The sequence below is a fragment of the Coregonus clupeaformis genome, chromosome 24 (assembly GCF_020615455.1).
Source record: "Coregonus clupeaformis isolate EN_2021a chromosome 24, ASM2061545v1, whole genome shotgun sequence".
In the NCBI taxonomy this organism is placed as follows: domain Eukaryota; kingdom Metazoa; phylum Chordata; class Actinopteri; order Salmoniformes; family Salmonidae; genus Coregonus; species Coregonus clupeaformis.
Window position 1 is genome coordinate 16,032,123 of NC_059215.1, and position 19,305 is coordinate 16,051,427.

General features: G+C 48.2%; 1 protein-coding gene across 1 annotated transcript in view; it reads right to left on the reverse strand.

The window, feature by feature from the left end:
- Window positions 1-19,305, reverse strand: part of LOC121587361 (filamin-A-like) — a 203,592-nt gene that overhangs the window by 106,469 nt on the left and 77,818 nt on the right. The window contains exons 11-15 of the mRNA XM_045206810.1: window positions 12,996-13,132; window positions 12,482-12,678; window positions 11,229-11,342; window positions 3,267-3,410; window positions 2,332-2,455 (exon numbers count right to left, since the gene is read on the reverse strand). Of these exons, the coding sequence (XP_045062745.1) occupies window positions 2,332-2,455; window positions 3,267-3,410; window positions 11,229-11,342; window positions 12,482-12,678; window positions 12,996-13,132 (716 nt within the window). The remainder of the gene's footprint in view (window positions 1-2,331; window positions 2,456-3,266; window positions 3,411-11,228; window positions 11,343-12,481; window positions 12,679-12,995; window positions 13,133-19,305) is intronic.

Below are 19,305 nucleotides of genomic sequence, written 5' to 3' on the forward strand. Positions count from 1 at the left end.
GTGACAGTCTTAGTGTAGTGTAACAGTCTTAGTGTAGCGCAACAGTCTTAGTGTAGTGTAACAGTCTTAGTGTAGCGTAACAATCTTAGTGTAGCTAGCTGTGTGTGAACAGTCTTAGTGTAGTGTAACAGCAGTGCGTAAAATCTTAGTGTAAGTCTTAGTGTAGCGTAACAGTCTTAGTGTAGCGTAACAGTCTTAGTGTGGCGTGAACAGTCTTAGTGTAAGTCTTAGTGTAGCGTAACAGTCTTAGTGTAGCGTAACAGTCTTAGTGTAGCGTAACAGTCTTAGTGTAGCGTAACAGTCTTAGTGTAGTGTAACAGTCTTAGTGTAGCGTAACAGTCTTAGTGTAAGTCTTAGTGTAGCGTAACAGTCTTAGTGTAGTGTAACAGTCTTAGTGTAGCATAACAGTCTTAGTGTAGCGTAACAGTCTTAGTGTAGCGTAACAGTCTTAGTGTAGCGTAACAGTCTTAGTGTAAGTCTTAGTTTAGCGTAACAGTCTTATTGTAGCGTAACAGTCTTAGTGTAGCGTGACAGTCTTAGTGTAGTGTAACAGTCTTAGTGTAGCGCAACAGTCTTAGTGTAGTGTAATAGTCTTAGTGTAGCGTAACAGTCTTAGTGTAAGTCTTAGTGTAGCGTAACAGTCTTAGTGTAGCGTAACAGTCTTAGTGTAGTGTAACAGTCTTAGTGTAGCGTGACAGTCTTAGTGTAGTGTAACAGTCTTAGTGTAGCGCAACAGTCTTAGTGTAGTGTAACAGTCTTAGTGTAGCGTAACAGTCTTAGTGTAGCGTAACAGTCTTATTGTAGTGTAACAGTCTTAGTGTAAGTCTTAGTGTAGCGTAACAGTCTTAGTGTAGCGTAACAGTCTTAGTGTAAGTCTTAGTGTAGCGTAACAGTCTTAGTGTAGCGTAACAGTCTTAGTGTAGCGTAACAGTCTTAGTGTAAGTCTTAGTGTAGCGTAACAGTCTTAGTGTAAGTCTTAGTGTAGCGTAACAGTCTTAGTGTAGCGTAACAGTCTTAGTGTAGTGTAACAGTCTTAGTGTAGCGTAACAGTCTTAGTGTAGCGTAACAGTCTTAGTGTAGCGTAACAGTCTTAGTGTAGCGTAACAGTCTTAGTGTAGCGTAACAGTATTAGTGTAGCGTAACAGTCTTAGTGTAGTGTAACAGTCTTAGTGTAGCGTGACAGTCTTAGTGTAGCGTAACAGTCTTAGTGTTTGCGTAACAGTCTTAGTGTAGTGTAACAGTCTTAGTGTAGCGTAACAGTCTTAGTGTAAGTCTTAGTGTAGCGTAACAGTCTTAGTGTAGTGTAACAGTCTTAGTGTAGCGTAACAGTCTTAGTGTAGCGTAACAGTCTTAGTGTAGCGTAACAGTCTTAGTGTAGCGTAACAGTCTTAGTGTAGCGTAACAGTCTTAGTGTAGCGTAACAGTCTTAGTGTAAGTCTTAGTGTAACGTAACAGTCTTAGTGTAGCGTGACAGTCTTAGTGTAGTGTAACAGTCTTAGTGTAGCGCAACAGTCTTAGTGTAGTGTAACAGTCTTAGTGTAGCGTAACAATCTTAGTGTAGCGTAACAGTCTTAGTGTAGTGTAACAGTCTTAGTGTAAGTCTTAGTGTAGCGTAACAGTCTTAGTGTAGCGTAACAGTCTTAGTGTAAGTCTTAGTGTAGCGTAACAGTCTTAGTGTAGCGTAACAGTCTTAGTGTAGCGTAACAGTCTTAGTGTAAGTCTTAGTGTAGCGTAACAGTCTTAGTGTAGCGTAACAGTCTTAGTGTAGCGTAACAGTCTTAGTGTAGCGTAACAGTCTTAGTGTAGCGTAACAGTATTAGTGTGGCGTAACAGTCTTAGTGTAGTGTAACAGTCTTAGTGTAGCGTGACAGTCTTAGTGTAGCGTAACAGTCTTAGTGTAGCGTAACAGTCTTAGTGTAGTGTAACAGTCTTAGTGTAGCGTAACAGTCTTAGTGTAAGTCTTAGTGTAGCGTAACAGTCTTAGTGTAGTGTAACAGTCTTAGTGTAGCGTAACAGTCTTAGTGTAGCGTAACAGTCTTAGTGTAGCGTAACAGTCTTAGTGTAGCGTAACAGTCTTAGTGTAAGTCTTAGTGTAGCGTAACAGTCTTAGTGTAGCGTAACAGTCTTAGTGTAGTGTAACAGTCTTAGTGTAGCGTAACAGTCTTAGTGTAGCGTAACAGTCTTAGTGTAGCGTAACAGTCTTAGTGTAGCATAACAGTCTTAGTGTAGCGTAACAGTCTTAGTGTAGCGTAACAGTCTTAGTGTAGCGTAACAGTCTTAGTGTAAGTCTTAGTGTAGCGTGACAGTCTTAGTGTAGCGTAACAGTCTTACCTTGTCCTGCCTCAGCACAGTCCACAGTGAAGGATGTTGGTTCAAAAGCCTTCAGCCCTGTTTTAGCCACACCAGGACCTGACACCTTCACCTTGTTAGGGTGGCAGCCTTCCCCGATGGTCATCTATACACACACACACACACACACACACACACACACAATGAGAAAAATGTAGAAAGGGAGGGAGAGGATAATCAGTTTGTATGTGTGGGTAAAGCTAAAGTCCCCATTAAACAGTTTGTATGTGTGGGTAAAGCTAAAGTCCCCATTAAGCAGTTTGTTCCTGACGCCTCCATTTAGAGTGTGGGTGGGAGGGGCTGAAGTCCCCATTTAGAGTGTGGGTGGGAGGGGCTGAAGTCCCCATTTAGAGTGAGGGTGGGAGGGGCTGAAGTCCCCATTTAGAGTGAGGGTGGGAGGGGCTGAAGTCCCCATTTAGAGTGTGGGTGGGAGGGGCTGAAGTCCCCATTTAGAGTGTGGGTGGGAGGGGCTGAAGTCCCCATTTAGAGTGAGGGTGGGAGGGGCTGAAGTCCCCATTTAGAGTGAGGGTGGGAGGGGCTGAAGTCCCCATTTAGAGTGTGGGTGGGAGGGGCTGACGCCCCCATTTAGAGTGTGGGTGGGAGGGGCTGAAGTCCCCATTTAGAGTGTGGGTGGGAGGGGCTGATGCCCCCATTTAGAGTGTGGGTGGGAGGGGCTGAAGTCCCCATTTAGAGTGTGGGTGGGAGGGGCTGAAGTCCCCATTTAGAGTGAGGGTGGGAGGGGCTGACGCCCCCATTTAGAGTGTGGGTGGGAGGGGCTGAAGTCCCCATTTAGAGTGAGGGTGGGAGGGGCTGACGCCCCCATTTAGAGTGTGGGTGGGAGGGGCTGAAGTCCCCATTTAGAGTGAGGGTGGGAGGGGCTGAAGTCCCCATTTAGAGTGAGGGTGGGAGGGGCTCACCCTGAAAGGACTGTCCGGTATGTTGACTCCGCCCCAGGACGCCATGACGGTGTGTTTGAGGGGTTTCTTGGGGGTGTAACTGCAGGTGTACGTTCCATTACCGTTATCCTTCACCTGAACATCTACTGGGGTGCCCTCACCATCCTAGAGACAGAGAGAGAGAGAGTGGTGGGGAGAGATAGACCCTTAGTATCATGGCTAAAATGGCTCTGCCTCATTCGTCAGTCCTGGTTTCTTCAATGAACTGGTCCTTCAAGCCAGGTACTTGGGTGAATTAAGAAACAGTGGGACATCATATAAACCGGGACATCATTTATTGGTCTGACAAGAGAAAATCTAAACTATTGTTACTAAACCGTTGCACAGAAACCACATGATCAACATCACATCACTTCGTTGTGGGGGGGGCAAAGCAAGCTTCAAACAGGAAGCTCGCCCCGTGAAGCACACGATAAGATCACATAGATTTTTTTCTGTTTTGATGTTAATGTGCATACTCTGTACTGGTGCATCAAAATAAATAAAAAAGTTGCCAATATAATGTTTCAATTTTTTTAGTTTACATTTTTACATTTTAGTCATTTAGCAGACGCTCTTATCCAGAGAGTTCATACATTTTTTTTTTCATACTTTAGCTAGTTGCCAGCTAAATTAGGACCGCATGAAGTAGCTAAAGTAGGACAGCATGGAGTAGCTAAATTAGGACAGCATGGAGTAGCTAAATTAGAACAGCATGGAGTAGCTAAAGTAGGACAGCATGGAGTAGCTAAAGTAGGGCAGCATGGAGTAGCTAAAGTAGGACAGCATGGAGTAGCTAAATTAGGACAGCATGGAGTAGCTAAATTAGGACAGCATGGAGTAGCTAAAGTAGGGCAGCATGGAGTAGCTAAATTAGGACCGCATGGAGTAGCTAAATTAGGACAGCATGGAGTAGCTAAAGTAGGACAGCATGGAGTAGCTAAATTAGGACAGCATGGAGTAGCTAAATTAGGACCGCATGGAGTAGCTAAAGTAGGGCAGCATGGAGTAGCTAAATTAGGACCGCATGGAGTAGCTAAATTAGGACAGCATGGAGTAGCTAAAGTAGGACAGCATGGAGTAGCTAAAGTAGGGCAGCATGGAGTAGCTAAAGTAGGACAACATGGAGTAGCTAAAGTAGGACAGCATGGAGTAGCTAAAGTAGGACAGCATGGAGTAGCTAAAGTAGGACAGCATGGAGTAGCTAAAGTAGGACAGTCTTATAGAGGAAGAGATCCAGTTTCATTAGGGATCCCCTGTACATGGGACAGTCTTATAGAGGAAGAGATCCAGTTTCATTAGGGATCCCCTGTACTTAAGTTATGCAGGGCTCTACTTCTTGTTTAACTGACATGTATTCCAGTACAATGTCACCAAGCAGAACTATAGTATAGTATTGTATAGTATAGTATAGTATAGTATAGTATAGTATAGTATAGTATAGTATAGTATAGTATAGTAGGGTGAATTCAGAATAAGTGGGACACGTTTTGCATTTCCATCTTCTGTGTGGGGTTTTAGGCTGGGTTTCTGTATAGCACTACTGATGTAAAAAGGGCTTAATAAATACATTTGATTGAATTTGATTGATTTTCATCTTCTGTAACCTCTTCAAACATCTATCCAACACATCAGTCCGACACATGATACTGTCACAAACGAGACTCCCGCTGTTCCTCCTGCTCACCACCAGAGGGAACCCTCTCCTGAGTATTAAACCCCTGAACTACATTTCCCACATACCTGGCTCTGATTACCGTTGCACCTGACTCCCATCAGTAGACTATTTAGGTGCTCTCAAACTCTCTCTCTTTGCGAAGTCTTGTTTACCCTGGTGATCATTTCTGAGCGTTTTCGCCTGTGTCTGTCTGCCCGTGGATTTACTCTGGACTGTTTTCCCTCCTTGATTCTGTGCTGCCTGCCCTGGACTATATTCTTTACTGGACTGATTTTTGTAAGCTTGCTGCCTGCCCTGACCTTATGCCTGTGCCTGGATTACGAGTTGCCTTATCCCTACTGTTGTGTCTGCTGGCGATTGACCCTGTTTGTACGACCCAGATTGTAATAAAACTGCAAATGGATCCTCACTCTCCTGGAGCGTCATTACAGAAGACTTCGCCAACACACGATCCAGCAGCTCTGGTTCAGATGTCCACGGAGATCTCCACTCAAGCTCACCAACTCGCCATTCATCAACAGCAGCTAACCCATTTAACTACAGTAACAGAGGAACTCGTCAGGACGCTACAGAGGTTGCCGGTGTCGCTAACGAACCCAGCCCCTCCTCCACCGAACGCGAGTGTGGGCGCTTCTCCACCACCGTCACTCACAGTTAACCCACGTCTGGCTCTCCCTGATAAGTTCGACGGCAACCCAACTAAAAGTAAGGGATTTCTACTGCAATGTTCATTATTCATTGATCAACAACCAGCTATGTATGTCACCGATGCCAGCAAGATTTCCTTGGTATGCTCACTCCCTCGCTGACAAGGCGTTAGAGTGGGTGACGGCGGTTTGGAGAGAGGATGGCACTGCTTTTCCATCGTTTGGTACCTTTCTTCAACGCTTCCGGGAAATATTTGAACACCCGGAGGGAGGTATGAGAGCTGATGACCGACTACTTGCGTTGAGCCAGGGCAGGAATACCGCAGCAGAATATGCTTTGACATTTCGCACTCTAGCAGCTCAAACCGACTGGGTGGAGAGCACACTTAAACTGCTCTTTTGCAAGGGACTCAGCTTGGAGTTGCAATCCGAACTGGCCTGCCGAGATGAAGGGAAATCGCTGAATCAATTCATCGAACTAACCATTCAGATTGACAATCTGATTCGTTCACGTCGTCCACTCAGAACGGTACCCACCAGCACACAATACCCGGTCACTCTGTCTCAAACTGAACCCATGCAGCTCGGATATACTCACCTGACTCCGGAAGAACGAGAACGCCGCATACGCCAACATCTCTGCCTCTATTGTGGTCAACCGGGCCATCTGAGGGCGTTTTGCCCCACAAGACCACCTCCTCGTAATCCCTCTTCGGTGAGTCCTTGTGTTCAAGCACATCATTCCAGTTCTTGCATCAAAGTACCTATAGTATTATCTCTAGAGGGCAATCATATATCCACATCAGCTCTATTAGACTCAGGAGCAGCCGGGAACTTTATGTCTCACGAGTTTGCCCAACAACAACAACTCCCATTAATCTCCTGTAACTCTCAATTAGCAGTGGAGGCGCTAGATGGACGGCCTCTCGGCGATGGGAGGGTCCTGCACACCACCGTGGACCTTCAACTACAGACCGGTACCCTTCACACTGAGGTAATTCGTTTCTACGTCATCTCATCACCTCATAACCCGGTTATTCTTGGACTCCCTGGCTACGTCAACATAATCCCCTCATCTCATGGAGGGAGGGTCGTATCATCAAATGGGACCCGTCATGTCACTCCAACTGCTTAACTGGCAGCCCTTCACTCTCCATTCAGACCGTCACGCTAAAGGGACGAGCCGGTCCTTTTCCCCACTCTTCCCATTGAATACTCTGACCTCATCGAAGCTTTTAGCAAGACCAAGGCGATGGAACTCCCCCTCCACCGAGCAAGCGACTGTTCCATCGAACTATTACCAGGCACAACACCACCTAAGGGCCGAATCTTCCCCTATCACAACCCGAATCAGAAGCCACGAACAACTACATCGAGGAGGAACTTTCGAAGGGGTTCATTAGAACGTCGACATCACCTGCAGCCTCTGGCTTCTTCTTTGTTAAAAAAAAGACGGTGGCCTACGCCCCTGTATCGACTACCGGGGTCTCAACGACATCACCGTCAAGTTTCGATATCCTTTACCGCTGGTACCAGCTGCCCTAGAACAACTCCGCAAAGCCAAGTACTTCTCCAAACTGGACCTCCGCAGCGCCTACAATCTCATTCGCATCCGGGGACGGTGATGAATGGAAGACAGCCTTCTCTACCAGCACTGGGCACTATGAGTATTTGGTGATGCCTTTCGGGCTGTCCAATAGTCCGTCCGTATTTCAGTCGTTTATCAATGACGTCTTTCGGGACATGCTTAATCGTTGGGTAATTGTTTACATCGATGACATTCTCGTCTATTCCAACACCTATGAGGAACACGTGCAACACGTGAGAACAGTATTACAACGACTCATTGATCACCAATTATACGCCAAAGCAGAGAAGTGCGAATTTCACCAGACTTCCACGTCTTTCTTGGGCTACATCATCAACCAGGAGGGAGTCGCCATGGACGAGAAGAAGGTCAAGGCCGTTCTAGACTGGCCACTGCCAGTAACCTTAAAGGAGTTACAACGCTTCTTGGGATTTGCGAACTTCTACCGACGCTTCATCAGGAATTTCAGCTCGGTAGCCTCTCCCTTAACCTCTATGACTAAGAGAAATGCACCACACCTCACCTGGTCAACTACAGCACAGGAGGCTTTCGCAGAACTCAAGTCACGTTTCACATCTGCCCCCATCCTCCACCACCCTAATCCTGAAATCCCGTTTACAGTTGAGGTGGACGCTTCTAATCGGGCATTGGAGCCATCCTCTCACAGCGGCACGGATCCCCACTCAAGCTCTATCCGTGCGCCTATTACTCCCGCAAACTTAGTCCAGCCGAACAGAACTATGACGTCGGAAACCGAGAACTGTTGGCCATGAAAGCAGCTATGGAGGAGTGGCGTCATTGGCTGGAGGGAGCTAAACACCCGTTTGTGATTCTAACTGACCACAAGAATCTGGAATACTTGCGATCTGCCAAGAGACTGAATCCCAGACAAGCGAGGTGGGCTCTCTTCTTTACACGATTTGACTTCACCGTTACCTATCGTCCCGGTTCAAAGAACACCAAAGCAGACGCATTATCACGCCAACACGACGGTGTAGTTCCCACTGAATCCAAGGAAACCCTGCTTCCTGAGTCATTAATCGTGGCCCCTATTCAGTGGGACATCATGACAGAGCTCACCCAGGCCAATTCACAAAAGACCCCTCCTCCCGAATGCCCCCTAACAAAACTTTTGTACCTCAGGATCTCTGTCAGAAAGTGCTACAGCAAGTTCACTCCGTACTCAGCTCCGGTCATCCTGGAATCGCTGCCACTGTTCACCTGCTTCAGAACAGCTTTTGGTGGCCAACCTTGCGGGCAGACACAATAAAATTCATTAACGAATGCACCACCTGTAACACAAGCAAACATCTCAGACAACTACCATCGGGCCTACTGCAACCACTGCCAGTTCCCCACCGACCATGGTCCCATCTTGCCATAGACTTTATTACCGATCTTCCCAAGTCCAATGGGAACACCACAATACTCACTGTCATAGATCGCTTCTCCAAGGCCTGCCGGTTGATTCCACTTCCCAAACTGCCCACAGCATTGGAAACAGCCGAACTCATGTGCAACCTTGTGTTTCGCTTCTATGGCCTGCCTGAGGACATCGTGTCGGACCGGGGGCCCCAATTCACATCCAGAGTATGGTCAGCATTCTTCCAACAACTCAACATCAACATTAGCCTCACTTCAGGATATCACCCACAATCTAATGGTCAGACAGAACGCCTCAATCAGGAGATCACCCGGTTTCTCAGAGCCTACTGTCATCAGAACCAAGCAGACTGGAGTCGATTCCTCATGTGGGCGGAGTATGCACAGAACTCACTCCAGAAACCCTCCACCGGTCTAACTCCATTCCAATGTGTCATGGGCTTCCAACCTCCCCTATTTCCATGGTCAGGGGAACCCACCGAGGTACCCTCTGTCAACGACTGGCTCCAGAGAAGCGAGGACATCTGGAGTCAGGCTACACCCACTTGCTACGTGCTGTCAGGAAACAGAAGTTGCAGGCCAATCGTCACCGTCGCCCCAATCCCGAATATACTCCAGGTCAATGGGTCTGGCTATCCACTCGAGACCTACGCCTCAGACTTCCTTGCAAGAAACTCAGTCCCAGGTATGTAGGTCCCTTCCAAATTGTTAAACAGATTACACCAGTTTCCTTCCGTTTGGCATTACCCTCTAATTATCGTATCTCTCCCACTTTTTCATGTATCACTTCTCAAACCCGCTGGTGGTCCGAGAGCGGAGGAGGAGGAGCAGACCAGTGATCAGGGCCCCCCCACCCATCTTGGTGGACGGCGAGGGAGGCATATCAGGTTCGAGATCTACTCGATTCCAGACGCCGGGGCAGGCTCCTCCAATATCTGGTGGATTGGGAGGGGCACGGACCGGAAGAGCGATCCTGGGTTAACACAGAGGACATACTCGACCCCGCACTCATGACTGAGTTCCATAGGACGCACCCGGAGAAACCGGCCCCCCGACCTCGAGGAAGACCCCGGCGTCGTTCGCCTCTTCGCGTCAGGAGCCGCTCGCAGAGGGGGCTCTGTCACAAACGAGACTCCCGCTGTTCCTCCTGCTCACCACCAGAGGGAACCCTCTCCTGAGTATTAAACCCCTGAACTACATTTCCCACATACCTGGCTCTGATTACCGTTGCACCTGACTCCCATCAGTAGACTATTTAGGTGCTCTCAAACTCTCTCTCTTTGCGAAGTCTTGTTTACCCTGGTGATCATTTCTGAGCGTTTCGCCTGTGTCTGTCTGCCCGTGGATTTACTCTGGACTGTTTTCCCTCCTTGATTCTGTGCTGCCTGCCCTGGACTATATTCTTTACTGGACTGATTTTTGTAAGCTTGCTGCCTGCCCTGACCTTATGCCTGTGCCTGGATTACGAGTTGCCTTATCCCTACTGTTGTGTCTGCTGGCGATTGACCCTGTTTGTACGACCCAGATTGTAATAAAACTGCAAATGGATCCTCACTCTCCTGGAGCGTCATTACAGATACAGTCTGAAATCCTCAAGACAAAAGTTTGAACATCATCATCAAATAGATGTTTTATTTATGTTGTCACATACACCGGACAGGTGCAGTGTAATGTGTTGTTTTACAGGGTCAGCCATAGTAGTATGATAGGTCCAGTGTAATGTGTTGTTTTACAGGGTCAGCCATAGTAGTATGATAGGTGCAGTGTAATGTGTTGTTTTACAGGGTCAGCCATAGTAGTATGATAGGTGCAGTGTAATGTGTTGTTTTACAGGGTCAGCCATAGTAGTATGATAGGTCCAGTGTAATGTGTTGTTCTACAGGGTCAGCCATAGTAGTATGATAGGTGCAGTGTAATGTGTTGTTTTACAGGGTCAGCCATAGTAGTATGATAGGTGCAGTGTAATGTGTTGTTTTACAGGGTCAGCCATAGTAGTATGATAGGTCAGTGTAATGTGTTGTTTTACAGGGTCAGCCATAGTAGTATGATAGGTGCAGTGTAATGTGTTGTTTTACAGGGTCAGCCATAGTAGTATGATAGGTCCAGTGTAATGTGTTGTTCTACAGGGTCAGCCATAGTAGTATGATAGGTGCAGTGTAATGTGTTGTTTTACAGGGTCAGCCATAGTAGTATGATAGGTCCAGTGTAATGTGTTGTTTTACAGGGTCAGCCATAGTAGTATGATAGGTCCAGTGTAATGTGTTGTTCTACAGGGTCAGCCATAGTAGTATGATAGGTGCAGTGTAATGTGTTGTTTTACAGGGTCAGCCATAGTAGTATGATAGGTCCAGTGTAATGTGTTGTTTTACAGGGTCAGCCATAGTAGTATGATAGGTCCAGTGTAATGTGTTGTTCTACAGGGTTAAGTGCCTTGCTGAAGGGCACATCGACAGATGTTTGACCTTGTCAGCTCGGATATTCGAACCAGCGTCTTTTCAGTTGGCCCAACGCTCTAACCGAGATGTGAAAGAGGATATTATAGGAGACAGAAATTCACTCTAATAACCCTAATATATGGCAGATATAAACTTGACAGAGTACGTAGGATCACTGAATAAATTAGGCTCGAGTCTACTCTCCACATGTACCTGTACCAGGATCTTGAGAGGGGCTTTGCCTCCTAGTCTGGCGTCGATTGTGAACTCAGTCCATTTCCCCACAGCTAGACCACTGCTCTGCAGACCTGGACCATGCACCTTCACCTGCACACACACACACACACACAAACACACACACACACACACACACACACACTTATAAATTGTATACACACGTGCACAAAGCACAGCCACAGGCTTATATATCCACACAGCCACCCACACACATCATTAAACACAATCGGAGGGTTAGCGGTTCAAATCCCGGGTCTGACAGGGATGTGTCGGAAAAAGAAAGATTGCTGGTGTCAAATCCCAGATGCCCTCGAGCAAGGCACTTCACCTCTACCACTGCTCCAGGGAACTACACTGCTGCTCACCATGTTTCAACCTTATTACGGACAATAAAGTCATCTACACACACGTGCCTTATCAGGGTAGTAGTCCTTGTTTGGAGCAGCAGTGATTGGACATACCTTATCAGGGTAGTAGTCCTTGTTTGGAGCAGCAGTGATTGAACATACCTTATCAGGGTAGTAGTCCTTGTTTGGAGCAGCAGTGATTGAACGTACCTTATCAGGGTAGTAGTCCTTGTTTGGAGCAGCAGTGATTGAACGTACCTTATCAGGGTAGTAGTCCTTGTTTGGAGCAGCAGTGATTGAACGTACCTTATCAGGGTAGTAGTCCTTGTTTGGAGCAGCAGTGATTGAACATACCTTATCAGGGTAGTAGTCCTTGTTTGGAGCAGCAGTGATTGAACGTACCTTATCAGGGTAGTAGTCCTTGTTTGGAGCAGCAGTGATTGAACGTACCTTATCAGGGTAGTAGTCCTTGTTTGGAGCAGCAGTGATTGAACGTACCTTATCAGGGTAGTAGTCCTTGTTTGGAGCAGCAGTGATTGAACGTACCTTATCAGGGTAGTAGTCCTTGTTTGGAGCAGCAGTGATTGAACGTACCTTATCAGGGTAGTAGTCCTTGTTTGGAGCAGCAGTGATTGAACGTACCTTATCAGGGTAGTAGTCCTTGTTTGGAGCAGCAGTGATTGAACGTACCTTATCAGGGTAGTAGTCCTTGTTTGGAGCAGCAGTGATTGGACATACCTTATCAGGGTAGTAGTCCTTGTTTAGAGCAGCAGTGATTGGACATACCTTATCAGGGTAGTAGTCCTTGTTTGGAGCAGCAGTGATTGAACATACCTTATCAGGGTAGTAGTCCTTGTTTGGAGCAGCAGTGATTGAACGTACCTTATCAGGGTAGTAGTCCTTGTTTGGAGCAGCAGTGATTTCAGCCATGAAGGGAGAGTGCTGGATGTCCTCGTTGTTACAGAGGACATGCACCGCATATTCCCCTGCTTCCATTGGCCAGTACTGCACGTCACATGACCCGTCGCCCTTATCGTCACACTCTATCTTCGCCTGGGACGGCCCCTCCACCGAGAAACCTGGACACACACACACACACCTTCTGATCAGGATACACACACACCTTCTGATCAGGACACACACACACCTTCTGATCAGGACACACACACACCTTCTGATCAGGACACACACACACACACACACACACCTTCTGATCAGGACACACACACCTTCTGATCAGGACACACACACACCTTCTGATCAGGACACACACACACCTTCTGATCAGGACACACACACACCTTCTGATCAGGACACACACACACCTTCTGATCAGGACACACACACCTTCTGATCAGGACACGCAGGGTCTGTGTGTGTGTGTGTGTGTGCTTACCCAGTGTTCCCACGTTGTCTCCGACGGCCTCGACCACGAAGTCGGCAGATTTACCCATAATGCCGCTCTCCAGGCCAGGCCCCCAGGCACGCACCTTCTGTGGCCCCGCCTCCGAACCAATCTTCACCTCCAATGGGCTACAACCCGGAAGTGACATCATCAGACAGCAACAGCATTACAGCAGTCTTCAATTATTCGGTTGTGGACCCAGAAAAGGTATTTGAAAGATGATAGCAGCTATTTCGAAAACTGTGATATGTGGTTGAATGAACTACCTTAGTTGAATGCACTGACTTAGTCGCTCTGGATAAGAGCCAGGTAAATGACTATAAAATGTACATGCAAAAACAGTAAATGTATCTGGGGGATGTGTTGTGTGTTATCTGGGGGATGTGTTGTGTGTCACTTGGGGGATGTGTTGTGTGTCACCTGGGGGATGTGTTGTGTGTCACCTGGGGGATGTGTTGTGTGTTACCTGGGGGATGTGTTGTGTGTTACCTGGGGATGTGTTGTGTGTTACCTGGGGGATGTGTTGTGTGTTACCTGGGGGATGTGTTGTGTGTTACCTGGGGGATGTGTTGTGTGTTACCTGGGGGATGTGTTGTGTGTTACCTGGGGGATGTGTTGTGTGTTACCTGGGGGATGTGTGTGTGTGTTACCTGGGGGATGTGTTGTGTGTTACCTGGGGGATGTGTGTGTGTGTTACCTGGGGATGTGTTGTGTGTTACCTGGGGATGTGTTGTGTGTGTGTTACCTGGGGGATGTGTTGTGTGTTACCTGGGGGATGTGTTGTGTGTTACCTGGGGATGTGTTGTGTGTTACCTGGGGGATGTGTTGTGTGTGTGTTATCTGGGGGATGTGTTGTGTGTTACCTGGGGGATGTGTTGTGTGTTACCTGGGGGATGTGTTGTGTGTTATCTGGGGGATGTGTTGTGTGTGTTACCTGGGGGATGTGTTGTGTGTGTGTTACCTGGGGGATGTGTTGTGTGTTATCTGGGGGATGTGTTGTGTGTTATCTGGGGGATGTGTTGTGTGTTATCTGGGGGATGTGTTGTGTGTTATCTGGGGGATGTGTTGTGTGTTATCTGGGGGGATGTGTTGTGTGTTACCTTGGGGATGTGTGTGTGTGTGTTACCTGGGGGATGTGTTGTGTGTTATCTGGGGGATGTGTTGTGTGTTATCTGGGGGATGTGTTGTGTGTTACCTGGGGGATGTGTTGTGTGTTACCTGGGGGATGTGTTGTGTGTTATCTGGGGGATGTGTTGTGTGTTACCTGGGGGATGTGTGTGTGTGTGTTACCTGGGGGATGTGTTGTGTGTTACCTGGGGGATGTGTTGTGTGTTATCTGGGGGATGTGTTGTGTGTTACCTGGGGGATGTGTGTGTGTGTGTTACCTGGGGATGTGTTGTGTGTTATCTGGGGGATGTGTTGTGTGTTACCTGGGGGATGTGTTGTGTGTTACCTGGGGGATGTGTTGTGTGTTACCTGGGGGATGTGTTGTGTGTTATCTGGGGGATGTGTTGTGTGTTACCTGGGGGATGTGTTGTGTGTTATCTGGGGGATGTGTGTGTGTGTTATCTGGGGGATGTGTTGTGTGTGTGTTACCTGGGGGATGTGTGTGTGTTACCTGGGGGATGAGTTGTGTGTTACCTGGGGATGGTGTGTGTTATCTGGGGGATGTGTTGTGTGTTACCTGGGGGATGTGTGTGTGTTACCTGGGGGATGTGTTGTGTGTTACCTGGGGGATGTGTGTGTGTTATCTGGGGGATGTGTTGTGTGTGTTACCTGGGGGATGTGTTGTGTGTTACCTGGGGGATGTGTTGTGTGTTACCTGGGGGATGTGTTGTGTGTGTGTTATCTGGGGGATGTGTTGTGTGTTACCTGGGGGATGTGTGTGTGTTATCTGGGGGATGTGTGTGTGTGTTACCTGGGGGATGTGTTGTGTGTGTGTTACCTGGGGATGTGTTGTGTGTTACCTGGGGATGTGTTGTGTGTTACCTGGGGATGTGTTGTGTGTTACCTGGGGGATGTGTTGTGTGTTACCTGGGGGATGTGTTGTGTGTTATCTGGGGGATGTGTGTGTGTTACCTGGGGGATGTGTGTGTGTTACCTGGGGGATGTGTTGTGTGTTATCTGGGGGATGTGTGTGTGTTACCTGGGGGATGTGTTGTGTGTGTGTTACCTGGGGGATGTGTTGTGTGTTACCTGGGGGATGTGTTGTGTGTTACCTGGGGATGTGTTGTGTGTGTGTTACCTGGGGGATGTGTGTGTGTTACCTGGGGGATGTGTTGTGTGTGTTATCTGGGGATGTGTGTGTGTGTGTTACCTGGGGGATGTGTTGTGTGTGTGTTACCTGGGGGATGTGTGTGTGTGTGTTACCTGGGGGATGTGTGTGTGTTACCTGGGGATGTGTTGTGTGTTATCTGGGGATGTGTTGTGTGTTATCTGGGGGATGTGTTGTGTGTTATCTGGGGGATGTGTTGTGTGTTACCTGGGGGATGTGTTGTGTGTTATCTGGGGGATGTGTTGTGTGTGTGTTATCTGGGGATGTGTTGTGTGTTACCTGGGGGATGTGTTGTGTGTTATCTGGGGGATGTGTTGTGTGTTACCTGGGGGATGTGTTGTGTGTGTGTTATCTGGGGGATGTGTTGTGTGTGTGTTATCTGGGGGATGTGTTGTGTGTTACCTGGGGGATGTGTGTGTGTTATCTGGGGGATGTGTTGTGTGTGTGTTATCTGGGGGATGTGTGTGTGTTACCTGGGGGATGTGTGTGTGTTATCTGGGGGATGTGTGTGTGTGTGTTACCTGGGGGATGTGTGTGTGTTACCTGGGGGATGTGTGTGTGTGTGTTACCTGGGGGATGTGTGTGTGTTATCTGGGGGATGTGTTGTGTGTGTGTTATCTGGGGGATGTGTGTGTGTTACCTGGGGGATGTGTGTGTGTTATCTGGGGGATGTGTGTGTGTGTGTTACCTGGGGGATGTGTGTGTGTTATCTGGGGGATGTGTTGTGTGTTACCTGGGGGATGTGTTGTGTGTTACCTGGGGGATGTGTTGTGTGTTATCTGGGGGATGTGTTGTGTGTTATCTGGGGGATGTGTTGTGTGTTATCTGGGGGGATGTGTTGTGTGTTACCTGGGGGATGTGTTGTGTGTTACCTGGGGGATGTGTTGTGTGTTATCTGGGGGATGTGTGTGTGTTACCTGGGGGATGTGTTGTGTGTGTGTTATCTGGGGGATGTGTGTGTTACCTGGGGGATGTGTTGTGTGTTTACCTGGGGGATGTGTTGTGTGTTACCTGGGGGATGTGTTGTGTGTTATCTGGGGGATGTGTGTGTGTTACCTGGGGGATGTGTTGTGTGTTATCTGGGGGATGTGTTGTGTGTGTGTTACCTGGGGGATGTGTGTGTGTGTTATCTGGGGGATGTGTGTGTGTGTGTTATCTGGGGATGTGTTGTGTGTTACCTGGGGATGTGTTGTGTGTTACCTGGGGGATGTGTTGTGTGTTATCTGGGGGATGTGTTGTGTGTGTGTTATCTGGGGGATGTGTTGTGTGTTACCTGGGGGATGTGTGTGTGTGTTACCTGGGGGATGTGTGTGTGTTACCTGGGGGATGAGTTGTGTGTTATCTGGGGGATGTGTTGTGTGTGTGTTACCTGGGGGATGTGTTGTGTGTTATCTGGGGGATGTGTTGTGTGTTACCTGGGGGATGTGTGTGTGTTATCTGGGGGATGTGTGTGTGTGTGTTACCTGGGGGATGTGTTGTGTGTGTGTTACCTGAGGGATGTGTTGTGTGTTACCTGGGGGATGTGTTGTGTGTTATCTGGGGGATGTGTTGTGTGTTATCTGGGGGATGTGTTGTGTGTTACCTGGGGGATGTGTTGTGTGTTACCTGGGGGATGTGTTGTGTGTTATCTGGGGGATGTGTTGTGTGTTACCTGGGGGATGTGTGTGTGTTATCTGGGGGATGTGTGTGTGTGTGTTACCTGGGGGATGTGTTGTGTGTGTGTTACCTGAGGGATGTGTTGTGTGTTACCTGGGGGATGTGTTGTGTGTTATCTGGGGGATGTGTGTGTGTTACCTGGGGGATGTGTTGTGTGTGTGTTACCTGGGGGATGTGTTGTGTGTGTTACCTGGGGATGTGTTGTGTGTGTGTTACCTGGGGGATGTGTGTGTGTTATCTGGGGGATGTGTTGTGTGTTACCTGGGGGATGTGTTGTGTGTTATCTGGGGGATGTGTGTGTGTGTGTGTTACCTGGGGGGATGTGTTGTGTGTTATCTGGGGGATGTGTTGTGTGTGTGTTATCTGGGGGATGTGTTGTGTGTTACCTGGGGGATGTGTTGTGTGTTATCTGGGGGATGTGTTGTGTGTTACCTGGGGGATGTGTTGTGTGTGTGTTATCTGGGGGATGTGTTGTGTGTTACCTGGGGGATGTGTGTGTGTTACCTGGGGGATGTGTTGTGTGTGTGTTACCTGGGGGATGTGTTGTGTGTTATCTGGGGGATGTGTTGTGTGTTACCTGGGGGATGTGTTGTGTGTGTGTTATCTGGGGGATGTGTTGTGTGTTACCTGGGGGATGTGTGTGTGTTATCTGGGGGATGTGTGTGTGTGTGTTACCTGGGGATGTGTTGTGTGTGTGTTACCTGGGGGATGTGTTGTGTGTGTTATCTGGGGGATGTGTTGTGTGTTATCTGGGGGATGTGTTGTGTGTTATCTGGGGGATGTGTTGTGTGTTATCTGGGGGATGTGTTGTGTGTTACCTGGGGGATGTGTTGTGTGTTACCTGGGGGATGTGTTGTGTGTTATCTGGGGGATGTGTGTGTGTTACCTGGGGGATGTGTTGTGTGTGTGTTACCTGGGGATGTGTGTGTGTTACCTGGGGATGTGTTGTGTGTGTGTTACCTGGAGGATGTGTTGTGTGTTACCTGGGGATGTGTTGTGTGTTATCTGGGGATGTGTGTGTGTTACCTGGGGGATGTGTTGTGTGTTATCTGGGGGATGTGTTGTGTGTGTGTTACCTGGGGGATGTGTGTGTGTGTGTTATCTGGGGGATGTGTTGTGTGTTACCTGGGGGATGTGTTGTGTGTTACCTGGGGATGTGTTGTGTGTGTGTTATCTGGGGATGTGTTGTGTGTGTGTTACCTGGGGATGTGTGTGTGTGTTACCTGGGGGATGTGTTGTGTGTTACCTGGGGGATGTGTTGTGTGTGTGTTACCTGGGGGATGTGTGTGTGTGTTACCTGGGGGATGTGTTGTGTGTGTGTTACCTGGGGGATGTGTTGTGTGTTATCTGGGGATGTGTGTGTGTTACCTGGGGATGTGTTGTGTGTTATCTGGGGATGTGTTGTGTGTTACCTGGGGATGTGTTGTGTGTGTGTTACCTGGGGGATGTGTGTGTGTGTGTTATCTGGGGTATGTGTTGTGTGTTACCTGGGGGATGTGTTGTGTGTTACCTGGGGGATGTGTTGTGTGTTATCTGGGGGATGTGTTGTGTGTTACCTGGGGGATGTGTTGTGTGTCACCTGGGGGATGTGTTGTGTGTGTGTTATCTGGGGGATGTGTTGTGTGTTACCTGGGGGATGTGTTGTGTGTGTGTTACCTGGGGATGTGTTGTGTGTTACCTGGGGATGTGTTGTGTGTGTGTTACCTGGGGATGTGTGTGTGTTACCTGGGGGATGTGTTGTGTGTTACCTGAGGGATGTGTTGTGTGTTACCTGGGGATGTGTTGTGTGTTACCTGGGGGATGTGTTGTGTGTTACCTGGGGATATGTGTGTGTGTGTGTTACCTGGGGGATGTGTGTGTGTGTGTTACCTGGGGATGTGTGTGTGTTACCTGGGGATGTGTTGTGTGTTATCTGGGGATGTGTTGTGTGTTACCTGGGGATGTGTTGTGTGTGTGTTACCTGAGGGATGTGTTGTGTGTTACCTGAGGGATGTGTTGTGTGTTACCTGGGGGATGTGTTGTGTGTTACCTGGGGGATGTGTTGTGTGTTACCTGGGGGATGTGTTGTGTGTGTGTTACCTGGGGGATGTGTGTGTGTGTGTTACCTGGGGGATGTGTGTGTGTTACCTGGGGGATGTGTTGTGTGTTATCTGGGGGATGTGTGTGTGTTACCTGGGGGATGTGTTGTGTGTTATCTGGGGGATGTGTTGTGTGTTATCTGGGGGATGTGTTGTGTGTTATCCGGGGATGTGTTGTGTGTTACCTGGGGATGTGTTGTGTGTGTGTTATCTGGGGGATGTGTTGTGTGTTATCTGGGGATGTGTTGTGTGTTATCTGGGGATGTGTTGTGTGTTATCTGGGGATGTGTGT